Here is a 17,921-nt window from a genome sequence, read left to right as displayed (position 1 = left end):
GGACAGTATACAAGAGTCACCAGATTTTGCGACATTTTCAAGTGTTGTAACGATTATAATGTTCAAGTTGTAAGCACAGAGTTTCTTAACCTGGTTATGAAGGCCCATTGGCCTGGTGGCATTGCAGGGTCGGCCAGGCCAAGTGTTGCCGTTGGTGTGCTCCACAGTGTGCTTCGCTCCGTGCAGCTGCAGGTCACGTCCAGTTCACGCGCTCAGCATCTTGGTACGGCGCTGAGCCCCAGGCTGCTGCAGTGCCTCCAGCAGCCCACTCCACCGTGCAGCCCACTGCACTACCTCTCACAGCCGGTTTGCTTTGTTCTGACCGACTCCATCCTCTCCGGTTCTTGTGGTGAGCAGGGGCCGTGCTCGACCGCCAATTGGATTTGCCATTTATAAATTAGTTGGTGAAATCTTTGACTTCAGAATAGAAGTTTGGAGACCACAAGCCTATTTTCATCGGTAGATCAGTGATGGAGAGAGTCAGCGGCTTAAAATTCCTGGGCTTTAATATCTTGGATATCCTACCTTGGGTCCAGCACATACATAAATGTATCACAAAGAATGCACACTTGTACCGCTACAATCTGTTTAAAGAAGTTGAAAGAGAATCAGCATGTCACCAAATGCTCTCAATGACCTTCTACAGATCACAATGGAAAGTATTTTGTCTGATTGCATTGTTACTTCCAAATAAGTCAGTTCTAAAGCAAAGGAACACAGGAGGTTGCAGAGAGTAGACACTCGACCTGGTCCATCACAGACACAGCCCTCCCCACCATCGAAAGCATTTATGTGAGGTGTCGCCCAAAGAAGACGGCATCTGTCATGAAAGATCCCCACCATCCTAACCATGCCCTCTTCTTGCTGCTACCATTCAGCAAGAGCAATAGAAACCTGAAGCCCCATACCACTACTGGGTTCAGGAGTTGCTACTTTCCTCCAATTTTCAGGCTATTGCACAACCTTAACACTGCCACGGCAACAGATCACTGTGGGCCACATGGACTTATTTTCCAATTCTGTATTATAAAGTTTGTTTTATTTCAGTCTATTTTTCTCCACTGTTTTGTACAATTTATGTATAATTTATGATTATTTTTTTGTGTGTTGATTGATTGTGCCTGTGATGCTGCTGCAAGATTTTCATTGTTGCTCTACTTCACCATCTGTGTGCAAATGACAATAAACTCAACTTGACGTGAGGTTGATAATAATCATTGTCAGGTGAGCCAGTTGGCACAGAAAAGCTGTGGCAGAAATCACATTGATTAGCAATGGGTTATAGGCATACATCCAAACCAGCTTTATAATTGGCTCATTGAAAATGGAATGTATGTGCTGAAACCCGTTCCTGATCAATTTAATATGTTTTTTCCTGAACAACTTATCTTTGTTTTTGGACAAACGAGGCAATCACTGCTGTGGTGAATGTTCTCTTTTCATACAATAAATTGAAGAAAGTTGCTCATTTATAATTGCTACGATAGACTTTAAATGATTAATTTATGTTTGGGTATCCATCCCAGCCAAGTATTTTAGTTTTTCTAAAACAAGTATTATAACTTGTATATTTTGAAAATATGGTATCATATTTGTTTGACCCTTTGATGCTCTTGGTGGGATTTAAAAAAAATGTTGTTATATAATTTCCTTTAGAGATAAATTATTTAATCCCTTTTCTTTCTCCACATGAACAAATGTAAATATTTATAACTATTGGAATTTAAAAAATGTCAAATATATTTTGCTTTCAAACTGACAATTAGCAGAGATGGAAACTTATGGGATGATTTGAAGCTGCGGAAGGTACTAAAGGAATGGATTCATTGGGACAGAGCATGGTGGATAGAAAGAAACAATACGATACATCTCCTTAACTTTGTATCTTTAACATATAAGAAATAAAAACATAAAAAATAGAAGTGAGTGAACAATTTAGCATCTCATGCCTGGTCTGCAATTAGTTGAATCAAAGTTCAATATGTGGCTCAAGGATTGTCATGGAAGAAATGTGTTTCAGTTAGTGGAACATTGGTGCCAGTAATGGGAAAAGAAGGAGCTGTTCTTTTTAGGACAGGATTAGGCCAGTATCATAGCTAATTAAATACCTCAGTTAATAGATAAGGCTGCTACATAAATAGTTGATGTTTCTGGGGAGGGGGGCTCAGATGAGGGGAAATGTATAAAGTTAGAGAAAAGACAGGGCAACGGTGCAGGATAATGATAATCAAATTATTTCAGTGGGCGACAGAGGGCACAGATATAAATAGAAAAGAAGGGATAGCCCTGATAATGAAGGACGAGATAAAGGCATACACGAGATATCAAGTACAAGAACAAGTTTAGGTGTAACTAAGATACAGCACGAAGAAGAAAGCATTGCTAGGAATTGTCTTTAAACCCACAACAATAGTGATAATCCAAGGTATAGTTTAATGAGGGAAATGAAGGTAAATCTAACTAGGGTTTATACTATCGTCATAGGAGACATTAACCTGCAAGTAGATTGCAAAACAAATCAGCAGTCGTAATGTGGAGGATGAATTTGCAGAATGTTTAAGATACATTTTCTTCATTGGCATGTTGAGGAATAAGGAATTGTTTTTTTAGATCTAGTATTATGCATAAAGAAATTGAAATCTAGAAGCTATGAGCCTTTTTCGGACAATATTGAGTGTTGTAAAAGATTGCAAGTAATTTAATCTGAAACCAGGGTCTTAAATTTAAACAGACTATAAACGCATGAGTACGAATTAGCTACGGTAGATAAGAATGTTTATATTTTTTAAATAGTGTGTAGGAAGGAACTGCAGATGCCGGTTTATACTGATACACAAAATGCTGGAGTGACTCAGCGGGTCAGGCAGCATCTTTGGAGTATAAGAATAGGTGATGTTTCGGGTTTAAACCCTTCTTCAGACCCCTCTTTTTTTCCTGAGAGGCTGCCTGACCCCCTGAGCTACTCCAGAATTTTTTATCTACCTTAATTAGCAGTAGGGATAGGCTATTCAATTCCTTATGCCAGAAAATTATGTGGGGTTATTGCGGAATAATGATATTGATGTATATTTTAAAATCATATTACATTTTTATCTGTAGTTGCTCTTGTAGTACCTTAGGGGGCATTCTGTGACAACAAATGCAGTTTGTGCACAGAATAAAGGTAGACCGTTATCAGTATGCATTGACACTATTTTATTATATTTTAGGAGGAAGATAAAGGAAAATAGCAGCATAAGATTTGTTTTTCTGACACAGTGCCCTCCATAATGTTTGGGACAAAGACCCATCATTTATTTATTTGCCTCTGTACTCCACAATTTGAGATTTGTAATAGAAAAAAAATCACCTGTGGTTAAAGTGCACATTGTCAGACTTTAATAAATGCCATTTTTATACATTTTGGTTTCACCATGTAGAAATTACAGCAGTGTTTATACATAGTCCCCCCCATTTCAGGGCACAATAATGTTTGGGACACAGCAATGTCATGTAAATGAAAGTAGTCATGTTTAGTATTTTGTTGCATATCCTTTGCATGCAATGACTGCTTGAAGTCTGCGATTTATGGACCGCACCAGTTGCTGGGTGTCTTCTTCTCTAGTGATGCTTGCCAGGCCTGTATTGCAGCCATCTTTAGCTTATGCTTGTTTTAGGGGCTAGTCCCCTTCAGTTTTTTCTTCAGCATATAAAAGGCATGCTCAATTGGGTTCAGATTGGGTGATTGACTTGGCCACTAAAGAATTGACCAGTTTTTAGCTTTGAAAAACTAAGGTTTGGTGCTTTAGCAGTATGTTTGGGATCAATGTCTTGCTGTAGAATGAACCGCTCGCCAATTAGTTTTGAGGCATTTGTTTGAATTTGAGCAGATAGGATGTGTCTATACACTTCAGAATTCATCATGTTACTACCATCAGCAGTTATATCATCAATGAAGATAAGTGAGCCAGTACCTTCAGCAGCCATACATGCCCAGGCCATAACACCCCCACCACTGTGTTTCACAGACGAGGTGGTATGCTTTGGATCTTGGGCAGTTCCTTCTCTCCTTCATACTTTGCTCTTGCCATCACTCTGATACAAGTTAGTCTTCGTCTCATCTGTCAACAAGACCTTTTTCCAGAACTGTGGTTGCTCTTTTAAGTACTTCTTGGCAAATTGTAACCCGGTCATCCTATTTTTGTGGCTAACCAGTGGTTTGCATCTTGCAGTGTAGCCTCTGTATTTCTGTTCATGAAATCTTCTGTGGACAGTGGTCATTGACAAATCCACACCTGACTCCTGAAGAGTGTTTCTGATCTGTTGGACAAGTGGTTGGGGATTTTTCTTTATCATAGAGAGAATTCTTCTGTCATCAGCTGTGGGGGGGTCTTCCTTTGCCTGCTAATCCCTTTGCGATTAGTAAGCTCACCAGTGTTCTCTTTCTTTTTAATGATGTTCCAAACCGTTGATTTTGGTAAGCCTAATGTTTGGCTGATGTCTCTGACAGTTTTATTCTTGTTTCTCAGTCTCATAATTCTTTGATTTTCAATGGCACTGCTTTGGTCCTCATGGTGATAAACAGCAATAAAAGTTTCCAAAGGTGATGGAAAGACTGGAGGACTGACTAGGTGCTGAGCGCTCTCTTATACCTGCATTAAGGAGGCAATTAAACACACCTGAACAATTACAAACCCATGTGAAGCCATGTGTCCCAAACATTATGGTGCCCTTAAATGTGGGGACAATGTATAACCACTGCTGTACTTTCTACATTGTGAAACCAAAATGTCTAAAAATGGCCTTTATTAAAATCTGACAATGTGCACTTTAACCACATGAGATTTTTTCTATTACAAATCTCAAATTGTTGAGTGCAGAGGCAAATAAATAAATGATGGGTCTTTGTCCCAAGCATTATGTAGTGCACTGCATACTAGAACATAAACAGCAATCAATGTTTCGATCTTTTTATTTATGGTTAGTGTTATTTTGGCAAAGCCTCAGGGATACTGTTTAGAGCAAATAAAGGTTTCTGTAATCAGAACTGATGTTAGCTATAGGAAGCCAAATATATGGGTTAAATTTGAGAAATTATGTCTGTTGTGATAATATTTCAAGAAGTTGCAAAATTTCCATGAACAAGTCCAATGACATCAGTGTTTCAAAAACAATTTTCACTTTAATTTTATTAAACATTAATGGCATTGGACGTACAGATAAATACAAAATGCACTCTTCCATGTGTTACTGATACAGACCATATCCAAATTTACAGCACAGAAAATGGGGTTGGCTTGTTGATTTTACCACACAAAAAAAATCCTTTGAAGCAGCTTTCTGTTTATTGCTAGCTTACACCAAATTTACCTGAAATACATTCAAATAATAGATAATGCTCAACTACTTTTTTCAATAATGACGTGCAGTTTCTTTTCAGTTTTTCAACAATATGAGAGATGCTTCTTACCTCACTCCAAAATAACTAATCCTGCATATTGCTATTTTAATCCTGAGTTTGAGACTTGCTCCTTCCACCCAGAAGAAACCTCCTCTCTACATTGAGCATGTCATGCCCTGTCACATTTTGTCTGCTTAAATATAATTTCTCATTCATTCTCCTAACCTCCATTAAATACTGGCCTCACTGACTAACCCGTCATACAATTGTCCTGTCCTCTCAGGAAGGAGTCTGATTTACCAGACTAATCATTTTCCCATTCCTTCTATGGCAAACAGATCCTAATGTGCACTTTCCTCCTGGAGTGTCTCACCAAGGTCTGTCTCATTGCAGTGAGACATCTTTGTTCCTGTACTCAATCTCTTGCAATGAAGAATCAGTAACATCTACTTTCATAGCTGCTTGCTGCAACACCTTGTTTTTTGTCAGTGACTCTTGTGCACGGGCATCCTGATCCCTTTTATATGTCAACATTTCACAATCTATTGCCATTTAAATAATACTGCCTCTTTCCGATTGAAGCTATTGATCTTGCACTGTCCACCTTCCACTACTTCCATTCACTCAACGTATCTAAATTGCCTTGAATCCTCTGAGTATTCCTCGACTCGATCTAATTCATTTTCTTATCTGAGGCAACCTTAGAAATATTACTAATGGATTAGTCAATTAATATTAACCGCTTACCTCGGCATTTGGGAATTGTGACTTGAATAAGGTGCTCGAGAGCAAGAAGTGTAATTTGGTGAAGAGGAGTGAAGTAATAAAGAAATGCAACAGGTTGCTAACAATGTTTGCTTGAATATTTCCAGGCCTTTCAAATATGACTGAAATAGCAACAGGGATACAGCACATTTTAGCAGATATGATGTCAAAAGACAGGGACACATTGGACCATATTCGAAAATTGTAAGTATTGTGAGTAAGTCAGATGAAGTGTAAATGGAAAGTTCAGAATAAATGATCAATTTTGGGGATCCTAATTAAACATTGGTTAGTGCTTATTATTACGGCATGTTAATCGGACTGTCTTGCCTTTGCATATTACTATGTTATTATTTTGAATGCTTTTGAAGTGCTTTATTAAGAAGCTATTGTAATTTGTCTGTGAAATGTAAAAATATGGAAGAGTTTTTTTCTTCTGTTCAGTTCCTGACTATGACAGCAAGTAATCTACCTCCACATTTCTGGTGATGCTGATCATAGAATCTGAGCCTTCTATCTACTATTTCAGTTTTATTTGCATTAGTGTTTATTTTACCACGTGTTAATTTTATTCTGTTTGGAGGAAAAAGCCTTTACTGGACCAAAAGTGACAACAATTGCATAAGCTGATACAACATTCAGCATATTTTTCAACTCCAAGCCCAAAGGGTGCTGGCTCTTTTCAAGGGGAAAAAGTCTATTCTGATAAAAGTAGACATTGTATGAGAACAATTAAAATGTACTTGAACTGACACACACTCTTTCCATCGGATGTCGAGGGAAGCTATGCTTGACCTACACATTTTTTCACAGTGCATTGCGCTTTTAGCTTTAAAACTCCAGTTGCAAACCCTGCACACGTTTATTTATCTGTCGTGTCCCCGTTGTATAACAGCTGTTTTAGTATTTTATGCCTTTTAGTACCCTGGCAATGACAGATCAAGTTTAATTCAGGTAAATGTGAGGTAATATTCTTTGGGAGTACTAATGAGGCTAGGGCATCCACCAGGAATGGTGGGGTCCTATGGAGTATTGGAACAGAGGTAGCTTTCAAGCTCAAATATCTTTGAATGTGGAACCACAGGGTTGTTAACATAGTTAAGAAGGCATATAGGTTACTGGCCTTCATTAGTTGGGGCATTTAATTCAAGAGCAGAGAGGTCATGTTTGAACTTTATAAAACATTGGACAAACCTTAGCTGGAATACTGCGTGCAGTTCTGGTCACCTCAGTGTAGGAAATATGTGATAGTGGTGATGTAGAGGAGATTTAACAGGATGTTGGTCTGGGATGAAACATTTCAGTTCTGAGGAGGGAATGGAAAGGATAGGTCTGTTTTCCCTGGATTAGAGGATGTTCAGAGAAGACATGATTGAAGACTATGAGCAGTCTAGATTGGAAAGACGCAAACAACTCCCCCTGTACATGAAGTGGATTAAACTAGAAGACATGCATTCAGAGTAAAGTATAAGAGATTTAGAAGAGAAATGAAAAGGACATTTTCACCTAGAGAATGGCGAATGGCTGGAATACACGGCCTGGAGGAGTGCTCGAAGCTGAATTAAAAAGTGTCTATGCAAGCACTTGAATTGCCAAGGTAGAAAAGGTAGACGTGACATCGTGGGCTGAATGACCTGCTTCCATATTGCATGATTCTACCCGATAAAATATGAGGACTTCAAGAAACAACTTCTTGACAAAGTACTATTAATTTTCCATATTCAGCAGGGCAATATCTGGCCTTGTCTTTTTAAAGCTTCTCTACCTTTCTGCCAGCGTTCTGCTCAAGTGTATTCATTTCTAATTGCACCACATAAATGTACTTCAAGCAGCTGTCAATCATCTCTTGCACTGCAGACAGATTTGTAGCCTGTGTATCTTTTAGCTCGGTTTCAAGAATAAATAAAATTAGTTTAATTCACTTGCAAATACAGTGCGACACATGGCTTCACAGGTCTATGTAATTGCTCAGGTGTGTTTAATTGCCTCCTTGATGTAGGTATAAGAGAGCTCTCAGCACCTAGTCTTTCCTCCAGTCTTTAACCATATAACAAACCATATAACAATTACAGCACGGAAACAGGCCATCTCGGCCCTACAAGTCCATGCCGAACAATTATTTTCCCTTAGTCCCACCTGCCTGCACTCATACCATAACCCTCCATTCCCTTCTCATCCATATGCCTATCCAATTTATTTTTAAATGATACCAACGAACCTGCCTCCACCACTTCCACTGGAAGCTCATTCCACACCGCTACCACTCTCTGAGTAAAGAAGTTCCCCCTCATGTTACCCCTAAACTTCTGTCCCTTAATTCTGAAGTCATGTCCTCTTGTTTGAATCTTCCCTATTCTCAAAGGGAAAAGCTTGTCCACATCAACTGTCTATCCCTCTCATCATTTTAAAGACCTCTATCAAGTCCCCCCTTAACCTTCTGCGCTCCAGAGAATAAAGACCTAACTTATTCACCTTTCTCTGTAACTTAGTTGTTGAAACCCAGGCAACATTCTAGTAAATCTCCTCTGTACTCTCTCTATTTTGTTGACATCCTTCCGAAAATTGGGCGACCAAAATTGTACACCATACTCCAGATTTGGTCTCACCAATGCCTTGTACAATTTTAACATTACATCCCAGCTTCTATACTCAAAAAGGTGTTTCCATCACCTTTGGAAACTTTTATTGCTGTTTATCATCTTGAGGACCAAAGTTGTGCCAATGAAAGTCAAGTAAGCCATTATGAAACTGAGAAACAAGAATAAAAACCTTAGGCTTACCAAAATCAATTGTTTGGAAAATCATTAAGAAGAAAGAGAGCACTGGTGAGCTTACTAATCGCAAACGGACTGGCAAGCCAAGGAAGACCTCCACAGCTGCCTCAAAACTCATTGGCCGGCGGTTCATTCTACAGCAAGACAATAATCCCAAACATACTGCTAAAGCAACAAAGGAGTTTATCAAAGCTAAAAAATGGTTAGTTCTTGAGAGGCCAAGTCAATCACCCGATCTGAACCCAATTGAGCATGCCTTTTATATGCTGAAGAGAAAACTGAAGGGGACTAGCCTCTAAAACAAGCAGAAGCTAAAGATGGCTGCAATACAGGCCTGGCAGAGCATCACCAGAGAAGACACCAACCAATGGTGATGTCCATGAATCACTGACTTCAAGCAGTCATTGCATGCAAAGGATATGCAACAATATACTAAACATGACTACTTTCATTTACATGACATTGCTGTGTCCCAAACATTGTGGTGCCCTGAAATGGGGGTGGATTTTGTATAAACATTGCTGTAATTTCTACATGGTGAAACTAAAATGTGTAAAAATCGCCTCTTTTTAAATCTGACAACGTGCAGTTTAACCATGTGTGATTTTTTAAATTTTATTTTATTTATTTATTTATTTATTTTTTTCCTTCCTGTTTTTTTCTTTCTCTTTTACAAATCTCAAATTGTGGAGTACAGAAACATTATGGAGTGCACTATAATTAATGATTTAGACTTCTTCAACATAATGGTTTATATGTATGTTAGTTTTCTGTATGTAAATATATCTTGACTGAGTGTGAATATGTATCTGAACCACCTGATCTTTCATTCTAATTTAGTTTAGAGATGCAGCATAGAAACAGGCCCTTCGGCTCACTGGGTCCACACCGACCTGCGATCCCCGCACATTAACACTATCCTCCACACACTAGGGACAATTTACACATACACCAAGCCAATTAACTGGCATACCTGTATGTCTTTGGAGTGGGGAGGAAACCAAAGATCTCAGAGAAAGCCCACGCAGTCACGGGGTGAACGTACAAACTCCGTACAGTCAGCACCCGTAGTCAGGATTGAACCCGGGTCTCTGGTGCTGCAAATGCTGTAAGGCAGCAACTCTACCGCTGCGCCACTCAAAACTCAAAACTTGAGAAGTTTTTTTTGAGATGGGGCTAGTGGAATCAAGGGATATGGGGAGAAGGCAGGCACCAGTTATTGATTATGGACGATCAGCCATGATCACAATGAATGGTGGTGCTGGCTTGAAGGGCCGAATGGCCTCCTCCTGCATCTGTTTTCTATGTTTCTATAAGCTTTGATTTAAAGAGATTTTGCATGTATCAACTTTCTTAAATATACAAGTGTATGCAAATTCAATAATACAAATTGATATTGATATCTTTAAATGTGTTTTATAGGTGTGAACCAAATACTGTTTTTATTCAGTCAACTTTGACAAAAGCAACTGCAAAGGAGAAAGATGGAAACAAAAAAGATACTGAGAAATTTCGCCTGTACCATGACTTCAGTAATAGTATTGGAAATATACATCATCACCAGGTAAGGAATAGTCATCACAGTTTTATAAAGCAATTAATTTTTTTGAATAGCAGAAATTTTACTGCAGCAGAGTATCTTAAATACATAGTAAGGTTACAAGTATTTAACTTTATACTGTCTCTCAGTAGCTGCTGCTGCTGCTCAACTGTTATCTCATAACTAGATGTATAAGAGACAACTGTTCATGCATGCAAACAATGACACATTTTCTATTGGGTGGCAATACAGGAGTAGCTCATCAAAAATAAAGGGCGTTTATTTTACAGTACCAAACTAAGGTATTTAGGTGACTATAACTGCTGTATGTGTAGTATTTGTTGCGGGGGTAACCCTTTCTTTGATATTTGGTATCAAACATTCTGAAACTTCTTTATTTCTCAAGTTTAGTTTAGTAAAGGGTACAACATTTAGTGTAAGATAGTCTGAACAAAGATAGGTCAAAGGTCTCCAAGGAGGTAGATGGGAAGTCAACACAGTGATTTAACATGGAAACTTATTGCAGTAAACTGCACAGAGGTGTAATATGACGAAGGTTAGATGTTGAAGTTTGAATCTGAGCTGAAGGCGCAAGTGGGAAAGATGTGCAGGCACGGAAACATGGATGTGCGCAATAAAATGGAAGATGGACAAGAATCCTGAGACTTGGTTACAGATAAGTTGTAAGGCAGGGAGATGTCCCTGTGATCGGGTGGGTTAGAGATCAAAGGGATTCACCAAGCTTGTTGTGCAGTAGGCGTGAGAGGTAAGTAAAATGACGCAGGATGTTTGTAAAGACCAAATTTTTAGATTAGTTGATGCTTATTGGGGATGGTAGGTTGGCTAAGAGAGCACTGGAATAGTTGATAAGGGCATAGATGTGGTTTCAGCACCAAGTCTTCCTTTTAATGTTCAAGAATTGCTGCTTGTTTCTCAAACTGCATGAAAACAAAATGCAATTGTTATTTTGTGTTTAATGGAGACGGAAACATGTTTATGGCTGCAGGAATTCAATTCCATTCTTAGTCCATTTTGGATTTGAGCAAGTGGAGCAGGATAATCTGGCACTGTCTTATTTGGTCCATGTTTACTTCTGGATTCACCTTGGTACATGGTACAACATTTATAATCTTTTTTTGATGTCCAAAGAATCTTTCTAATTATATTACAATGAAATTCCACTTATTTACAAAACAATCTTAAATTTTTTCAACTTTGGATAAAACTTCAACCCACGTATTATTTTTACCTTAGTTGGCAGTTAGTCGATCATGGACTGCTCTTTCAGCATGGTGTTATAATGGTATAGCATATTTATTTGCATTGTTGCCTGTCCCAGCACCAAATGCCCTTTGAATATTCTGAGAATAAGCAATGAATTTTGTCACTTTTATTTTCCACACACGTAACAAGAGAATCATCTACTATGGCAGTATGCTGTACTTTCTGTTCTGTTCACTTAACTGTGATGTGCATAACTGTTTTCGTTACTTTTTCGTTCCATAAAATGCCAAGCCATTTCTGTCACTGGAATGGTGACGCTGATGTCCGTAAATCAGTCGAGTGCCTTGCAGCCATGTAAAACCAATGCGTTTAACATATGTGACATGTCTGAGTTTGCCTATAATTGAATTAAAGACATCTTAATGACACGCATTGTGCTGTTGTGACAGTACTTTCAACATCTAACAAGTAAAAGGAGGTTTATCAATAAAGAAATGTTCTGGGAGATTTAAGTTTCATTGTTCTAAGATTTGCAATATATGCTAGTTGTTTAATATTTTTTTTAATTTCCCATTTCTATTTCTATTTATTTAGACTAAAAAGAAACTTGCATTGCCTTTTCTCTCTCTCTGAAACCTGTACTTCACAATGTAATGACCAGTAGTAATTGTGGTTGTTGCAGGTTGAGACTCACTGTAGGTTTTACCTCTTAATGTAAGATTCTCCATTTCTGCAGATGACCATAGTAGTGGCCAAGTGAAGATCATACAGACATCATAACCAATCTGTGGCAGGTAGATTTGCATGTTGAGCAGTGCTAACTGGCAAATCTACAAGCACAGAATTATAGTGAGAGCATTTTAAATACCTTTATTTTCCTATCTTTCGTGCTCTGTAACATAATAGAAATTCTTTGCAAATAATAAGTTTCAAAAATGAGGCAGCTTGCTTATCGGCTTATATCTATCTGGCTGCATGACATTGTTCTTCCTAATAGGATTTAAAAAATCAACTTTTTTGATTTTCTCTTGCATGTTATGATGGAAAATAGGAACAACCCATTTGAGTCCTTGAGCATGTTACTCCTTTCAGCGAAAGCATGACTGGTTTGTATCCAAACTGCATTCAACACTTTGTTTTTATGCTCCCAATGTCTATAATTTCAAATATTTAAAATCAATTGTTGCATCATTGTGTGCTTCCAGAAAGCAATCAATTAAGTTCCATGGTGGGGACTTATCTTGTGAGGGAAGCAATAGAAGAATAGGCCAGAAGAATAGGTTGAAGAAATGGTGCAGGGGACAGGGTTTCAAGCTTTTTGATCATTGGGATCTCTATGGGTCAGAGGTGATTGCACAAGAAAGGGACTAATATCTGGGGAAGGATTTTAAGAGATGTCAGATCTGGCAGCTCAATATTCCAGGATATAAATGCTTCAGGCCTGATGGGAACTTTCAGATTTCAATGGGGAGACGCCATTTGCAGGCAAGAGGATGGCTCACAAGTGGAAGGCTTTCAAAAGTGGGGAAATTAGGAACTGCAGATGCTGGTTAATACACAAAAAGACACAACGTGCTGGAGTAATTCAGCTAGTCAGACAGCATCTCTGATGAACACGGGTAGGTGAAACATCACCTATCATATTATCCAGCGATGCTGAGTTACTCCAGCTACTTTGTCCTTTCCAGCTTTTAAACATGCAGTACTGTAGGTAGCAAGAATGCCATTGACTCCTCAACAACCAGAAAAAGTTTATGTATCTCCAAGCAAATTACCTTTAAAGCACAAAAAAGTTACACTCTGAATTCCAGAAAATGTATTATTGATTTAAATTCTTCCTCAAAATGGTTAACTTTCGCAACTGGTAACATTCTTAAAATCTATTCTTGAGTTTCTCCTGCTGTCATTATATCTATCCCAAGGCCTGGTGCCCAGAGCTGTACACAGTACTACAGATATCTAGCCTGAGCCATTTTGTTATCAAAACGTCTCCTTATGAAGGGCAACACTTTTTTAACTAATACTTTGCACTGATCTATATGCATAAACCCTTATCTCATTTGGGTTTTACTTTACTTAGCTTTGATAAAAATCTTTAATCTATCCCATGGTAAAAAATTGTTAACAATCTTCATTGCAATCCGTCTGCCATATTTATGGCCCCAAACATTGCAATCTATTTTCGTAGCTGTCCAATGCTGAATTTTGGCAATGGACCATTCAGACCATTGGTAACAGTCAATTGGCAAGTTTAGTCCTATGAATCGGACAGCACATCTCTAACTTGGCATCAAATGCCAAAATTCAGCATTCATAGCAGTTGTGCCTGGATGCCAGCAGTTCCATTCAGACCATTAGTAACAGTCCCAAATTTCATCAATAGATTACAGTAAGAACGTATTAATTCCAATACTTTTTTTTGTACAACACTAACTCCTCCTCCCATTGCCATACTGACCTTTCTGTCCTGGGCCTCCTCCATTGTCAGAGTGAGACCCAGCACGAATTGGAGGAACAGCACCTCGTATTTTGCTTGGGTAGCTTACATCCCAGCGGTTTGAACGTTGATTTCTCTAACTTCAAGTCGCCCTTGCTTTCCCTCTCTCTCCATCCCTTCCCCCTTCCCAGTTCTCCTACCAGTCTTACTGTCTCCGGCGACATTTTATCTCTGTACCGTCCACTCCCGTGACCTCAGTCTGGAGAAGGTCTTGACCCGAAACGTCACCCACTCCTTCTCTTCAGAGGTGCTGCCTGTCCCACTGAGTTACTCCAGCATTTTGGGTCTGCCTTCGATTTAAACCAGCATCTGCAGTTCTTTCTGACACACAAATTCAGGTACACAAAAAAAAGCTGGAGAAACTCAGCAGGTGCAGCAGCATCTATGGAGCGAAGGAAATAGGCAATGTTTCGGGCCAAAACCCTTTCCTTCGCTCCATAGATGCTACTGCACCCACTGAGTTTCTCCAGCTTTTTTTTGTGTACTTTCGATTTTCCAGCATCTGCAGTTCCTTCTTAAACACACAAATTGAGGTGTTGTGAAGGATTCTAGAATGCCTTACCACGGTTTTCCGTAAAGTGAAGCTGAATTAGATTTAATTTCACTGCCATTAATGAGTGCCTTCAGCTGTCATGGTTCTACATGTGGCATTTCCTTCCTATTTCCATTGTATCTCCAACTCTAAAACACTTCTGAAAATGTATTAACTTGGCCAACCATCTGTCATTTGCTAAACTTTGTTAAGGAACAGTCACATGAACTGCCTTGGCACATTTTCCAACGTAAAATTTATTCCGTATATCCACATTGTTTCTGCTCTTGACTTACTGCTGCTAAATCCTTGTGTGTTTCACCAGCTTCATACCAAGGTACCAACTAAGCCCATCCAAAATTCATGGCCTTATCCTCATTCTCAGTTTGTTCACTGTCATAAATTCTGCTTACTTTTTTTTAAATTTTAACTTTCATCAAATATGGTCTCCAATTCCTAGATCCTCCTTTCATCAATCTTTTGCTTTTTTTTTCCTCATTCGTTCTTTAGCATATATTTCTTCAATTAAGATTCTGCTCATCTGTTCTAAATTGTGGATTGGTCCCACATTTAGCTCCAACTTTACCGCGATGTGGTACATGGTATTTTAAAGGGATGTTGCAGCTAATTATTGTAACAAAATAGCCCCATCTATACCATTTATGGGTTTTGTGCTATTGAGAGGTGACATCGAAGGCATTGGTACAATTTGTGTACTTTTTACTAAATGGTATTAATATATCCAAAATGGATTAACTGAATTACTGAATATTAATTACTTGGGACTAATTACAAATGCATTAACAATAGACAATAGGTGCAGGAGTAGGCCATTTGGACCTTCGAGCCAGCACCGCCATTCAATGTGATCTTCGCTGATCATCCCCAATCAATACGCCGTTCCTGCCTTCTCCCCATATCCCCTGGCTCCACTATCTTTAAGAGCCAAATCTAGCTCTCGAAAGTATCAAGAGAACCGGCCTCCACCGCCCTTTGAGGCAGAGAATTCCACACTCACAACTCTCTGTGAGAAGAAGTGTTTCTTTGTCTCCATTCTAAATGGCTTACCCCTTATTCTTAAACTGTGGCCCCTAGTTCTGGACTCCCCCAACATCGGTAACGTGTTTCCTGTCTCTAGCATGTCCAAACCCTTAATAATCTTTCGTTTCTCAATAATACACCTCTCATCCTTCTAAACTACAGAGTATACAAGCCCAGCCGCACCATTCTCTCAGCATATGACAGTCCAGCCATCCCGGGAATTAGTCTTGTAAACCTGCGCTGCACTCCCTCAATGGCAAGAATGTCCTTCCTCAAATTAGGGGACCAAAACTGCACACAATACTTCAGGTGTGGTCTCACTAGGGCCTATACAATTGCAGAAGGACCTCTTTGCTCCTATACTCAACTCCTCTTGTTATCGAGGCTAACATGCCATTCACTTTCTTCACTGCCTGCTGTACCTGCAAGCTTACATTCATTGACAGATGAACAAGGACCCCCAGATCCTGTTGTACTTCAGCTTTTCCCAACTTGACACCATTTAGATAATAATCTGCCTTCCTGTTTATGCCACCAAAGTGGTAACCTCACATTTAACCACATTAAACTTCATCTGCCATGCATCTTCCCACTCACCCAACCTGTCCAAGTCACCCTGCATTCGTATAGCATCCTCCTCACAGTTCACACTGCCACCCAGCTTTGTGTCATCTGCAAATTTGCTAATGTTACTTTGAATCCCTTCATCTAAATCATTGATGTATATTGTAATGGATATGTATATTGTAATATGTATAGCAAGTTCAGAACATATCCTAAACTTTAGCTCTCATGCCCTTGCAGAACAGTGCTAAATTTCTGGAAGTGCAATGGGTGTTCCTACACCACCTACTTGCTACCATCTAATAATCTAAATAATCCTTCAAGGTGAGGCTCTCAATCAAGCACCCCTTCTTCAACCTCATTAATGATTAAGATCTCTCATTGTGGCCTCCTCTACGTCGGCAAGAGTTAGCCTAGACCAGGTGACTGGTTCACAGAGCACCTGTACTCTGTGCACAATGTCTATCCGGAGCTCCCAGTTGCATGCCATTTTGACTCCCATTTGTACATTGACATGTCCATCGTTGGCTTTCTCCACTGCAGGGTGAGGACCATAGCAAATTTGAAGAACAACACCTCATATTCTGTAGAAACAAGGAACTGAAGAAGCTGATTAACTATAAAGAACACAAATAATAATAATAATAATGGATGGGATTTATATAGCGCCTTTCTAATACTCAAGGCGCTTTACATCGCATTATTCATTCACTCCTCAGTCACACTCGGTGGTGGTAAACTACTTCTGTAGCCACAGCTGCCCTGGGGCAGACTGACGGAAGCGTGGCTGCCAATCTGCGCCTACGGCCCCTCCGACCACCACCAATCACTCACACACATTCACACACAGGCAAAGGTGGGTGAAGTGTCTTGCCCAAGGACACAACGACAGTATGCACTCCAAGCGGGATTCGAACCGGCTACCTTCCGGTTGCCAGCCGAACACTTAGCCCATTGTGCCATCTGTCGTCCCAGCTTTGTGCTGGAGTAACCCAGTGGGTCAGGCAGCAACTCTTGAAAACGTGGATAGGTGACATTTTGAGTTGGGACCCTTCTTCAGACTAATTTTCTGCTTGGATAGCCTACTATCCAGTGGTATGAGTATTGCATTTTCCAACTACAGGTAACCCTTAGCCCGTGTGCTCCCTCTCTCCTGATTCTCTCCCACCCTCTTTTTCAACTCCTGTGTCTTCACGTCACACTCCAGCCTCTGTCTCTACCTTCATCCTCCCCTCACCCATCTGGCTGCATTTGCCCAGCTTCTCTCTGTTTTCGTCATCCACCAGCCCCTGCTTCACTATCCCCCTCACCTCTATAGGGTGATTCTTCAGTAAGTGTCTACTTTGGTGCTGTATATAAGGAAAATCACATTTCTTTTTCTATATTGTTAATAAACATATTCCTCATAAATATAGATGAAATCCTAAATGAATAAAGTGTTATTTTTAATTTTCCCCCCGCTGTTCGATGCTCCCCCCCCCCCCGAAAACCGCATGTCCCGATCGTTACTAGTGAAATTTCAAGTCGGCATATTTATTTAATGGGGGATCTATCTGAAATGAAAATACTTTTAAATGGTAGGTATTAATAATTTAAATATTTAT

At 39.4% G+C, this 17,921-nt stretch overlaps 1 protein-coding gene across 1 annotated transcript in view; it reads left to right on the top strand.

Annotated features, from left to right (window-relative positions):
* srbd1 (S1 RNA binding domain 1) overlaps positions 1–17,921 on the top strand; it is a 222,944-nt gene that overhangs the window by 19,005 nt on the left and 186,018 nt on the right. The window contains exons 9-10 of the mRNA XM_033025530.1: positions 6,253–6,349; positions 10,342–10,483. Coding sequence (XP_032881421.1) covers positions 6,253–6,349; positions 10,342–10,483 — 239 coding nt within the window. The remainder of the gene's footprint in view (positions 1–6,252; positions 6,350–10,341; positions 10,484–17,921) is intronic.

The sequence above is a fragment of the Amblyraja radiata genome, chromosome 8 (assembly GCF_010909765.2).
Source record: "Amblyraja radiata isolate CabotCenter1 chromosome 8, sAmbRad1.1.pri, whole genome shotgun sequence".
In the NCBI taxonomy this organism is placed as follows: Eukaryota; Metazoa; Chordata; class Chondrichthyes; order Rajiformes; family Rajidae; genus Amblyraja; species Amblyraja radiata.
Note: the sequence above shows the minus strand (reverse complement) of the source record. Positions and strands in the feature narration are given on the sequence as shown.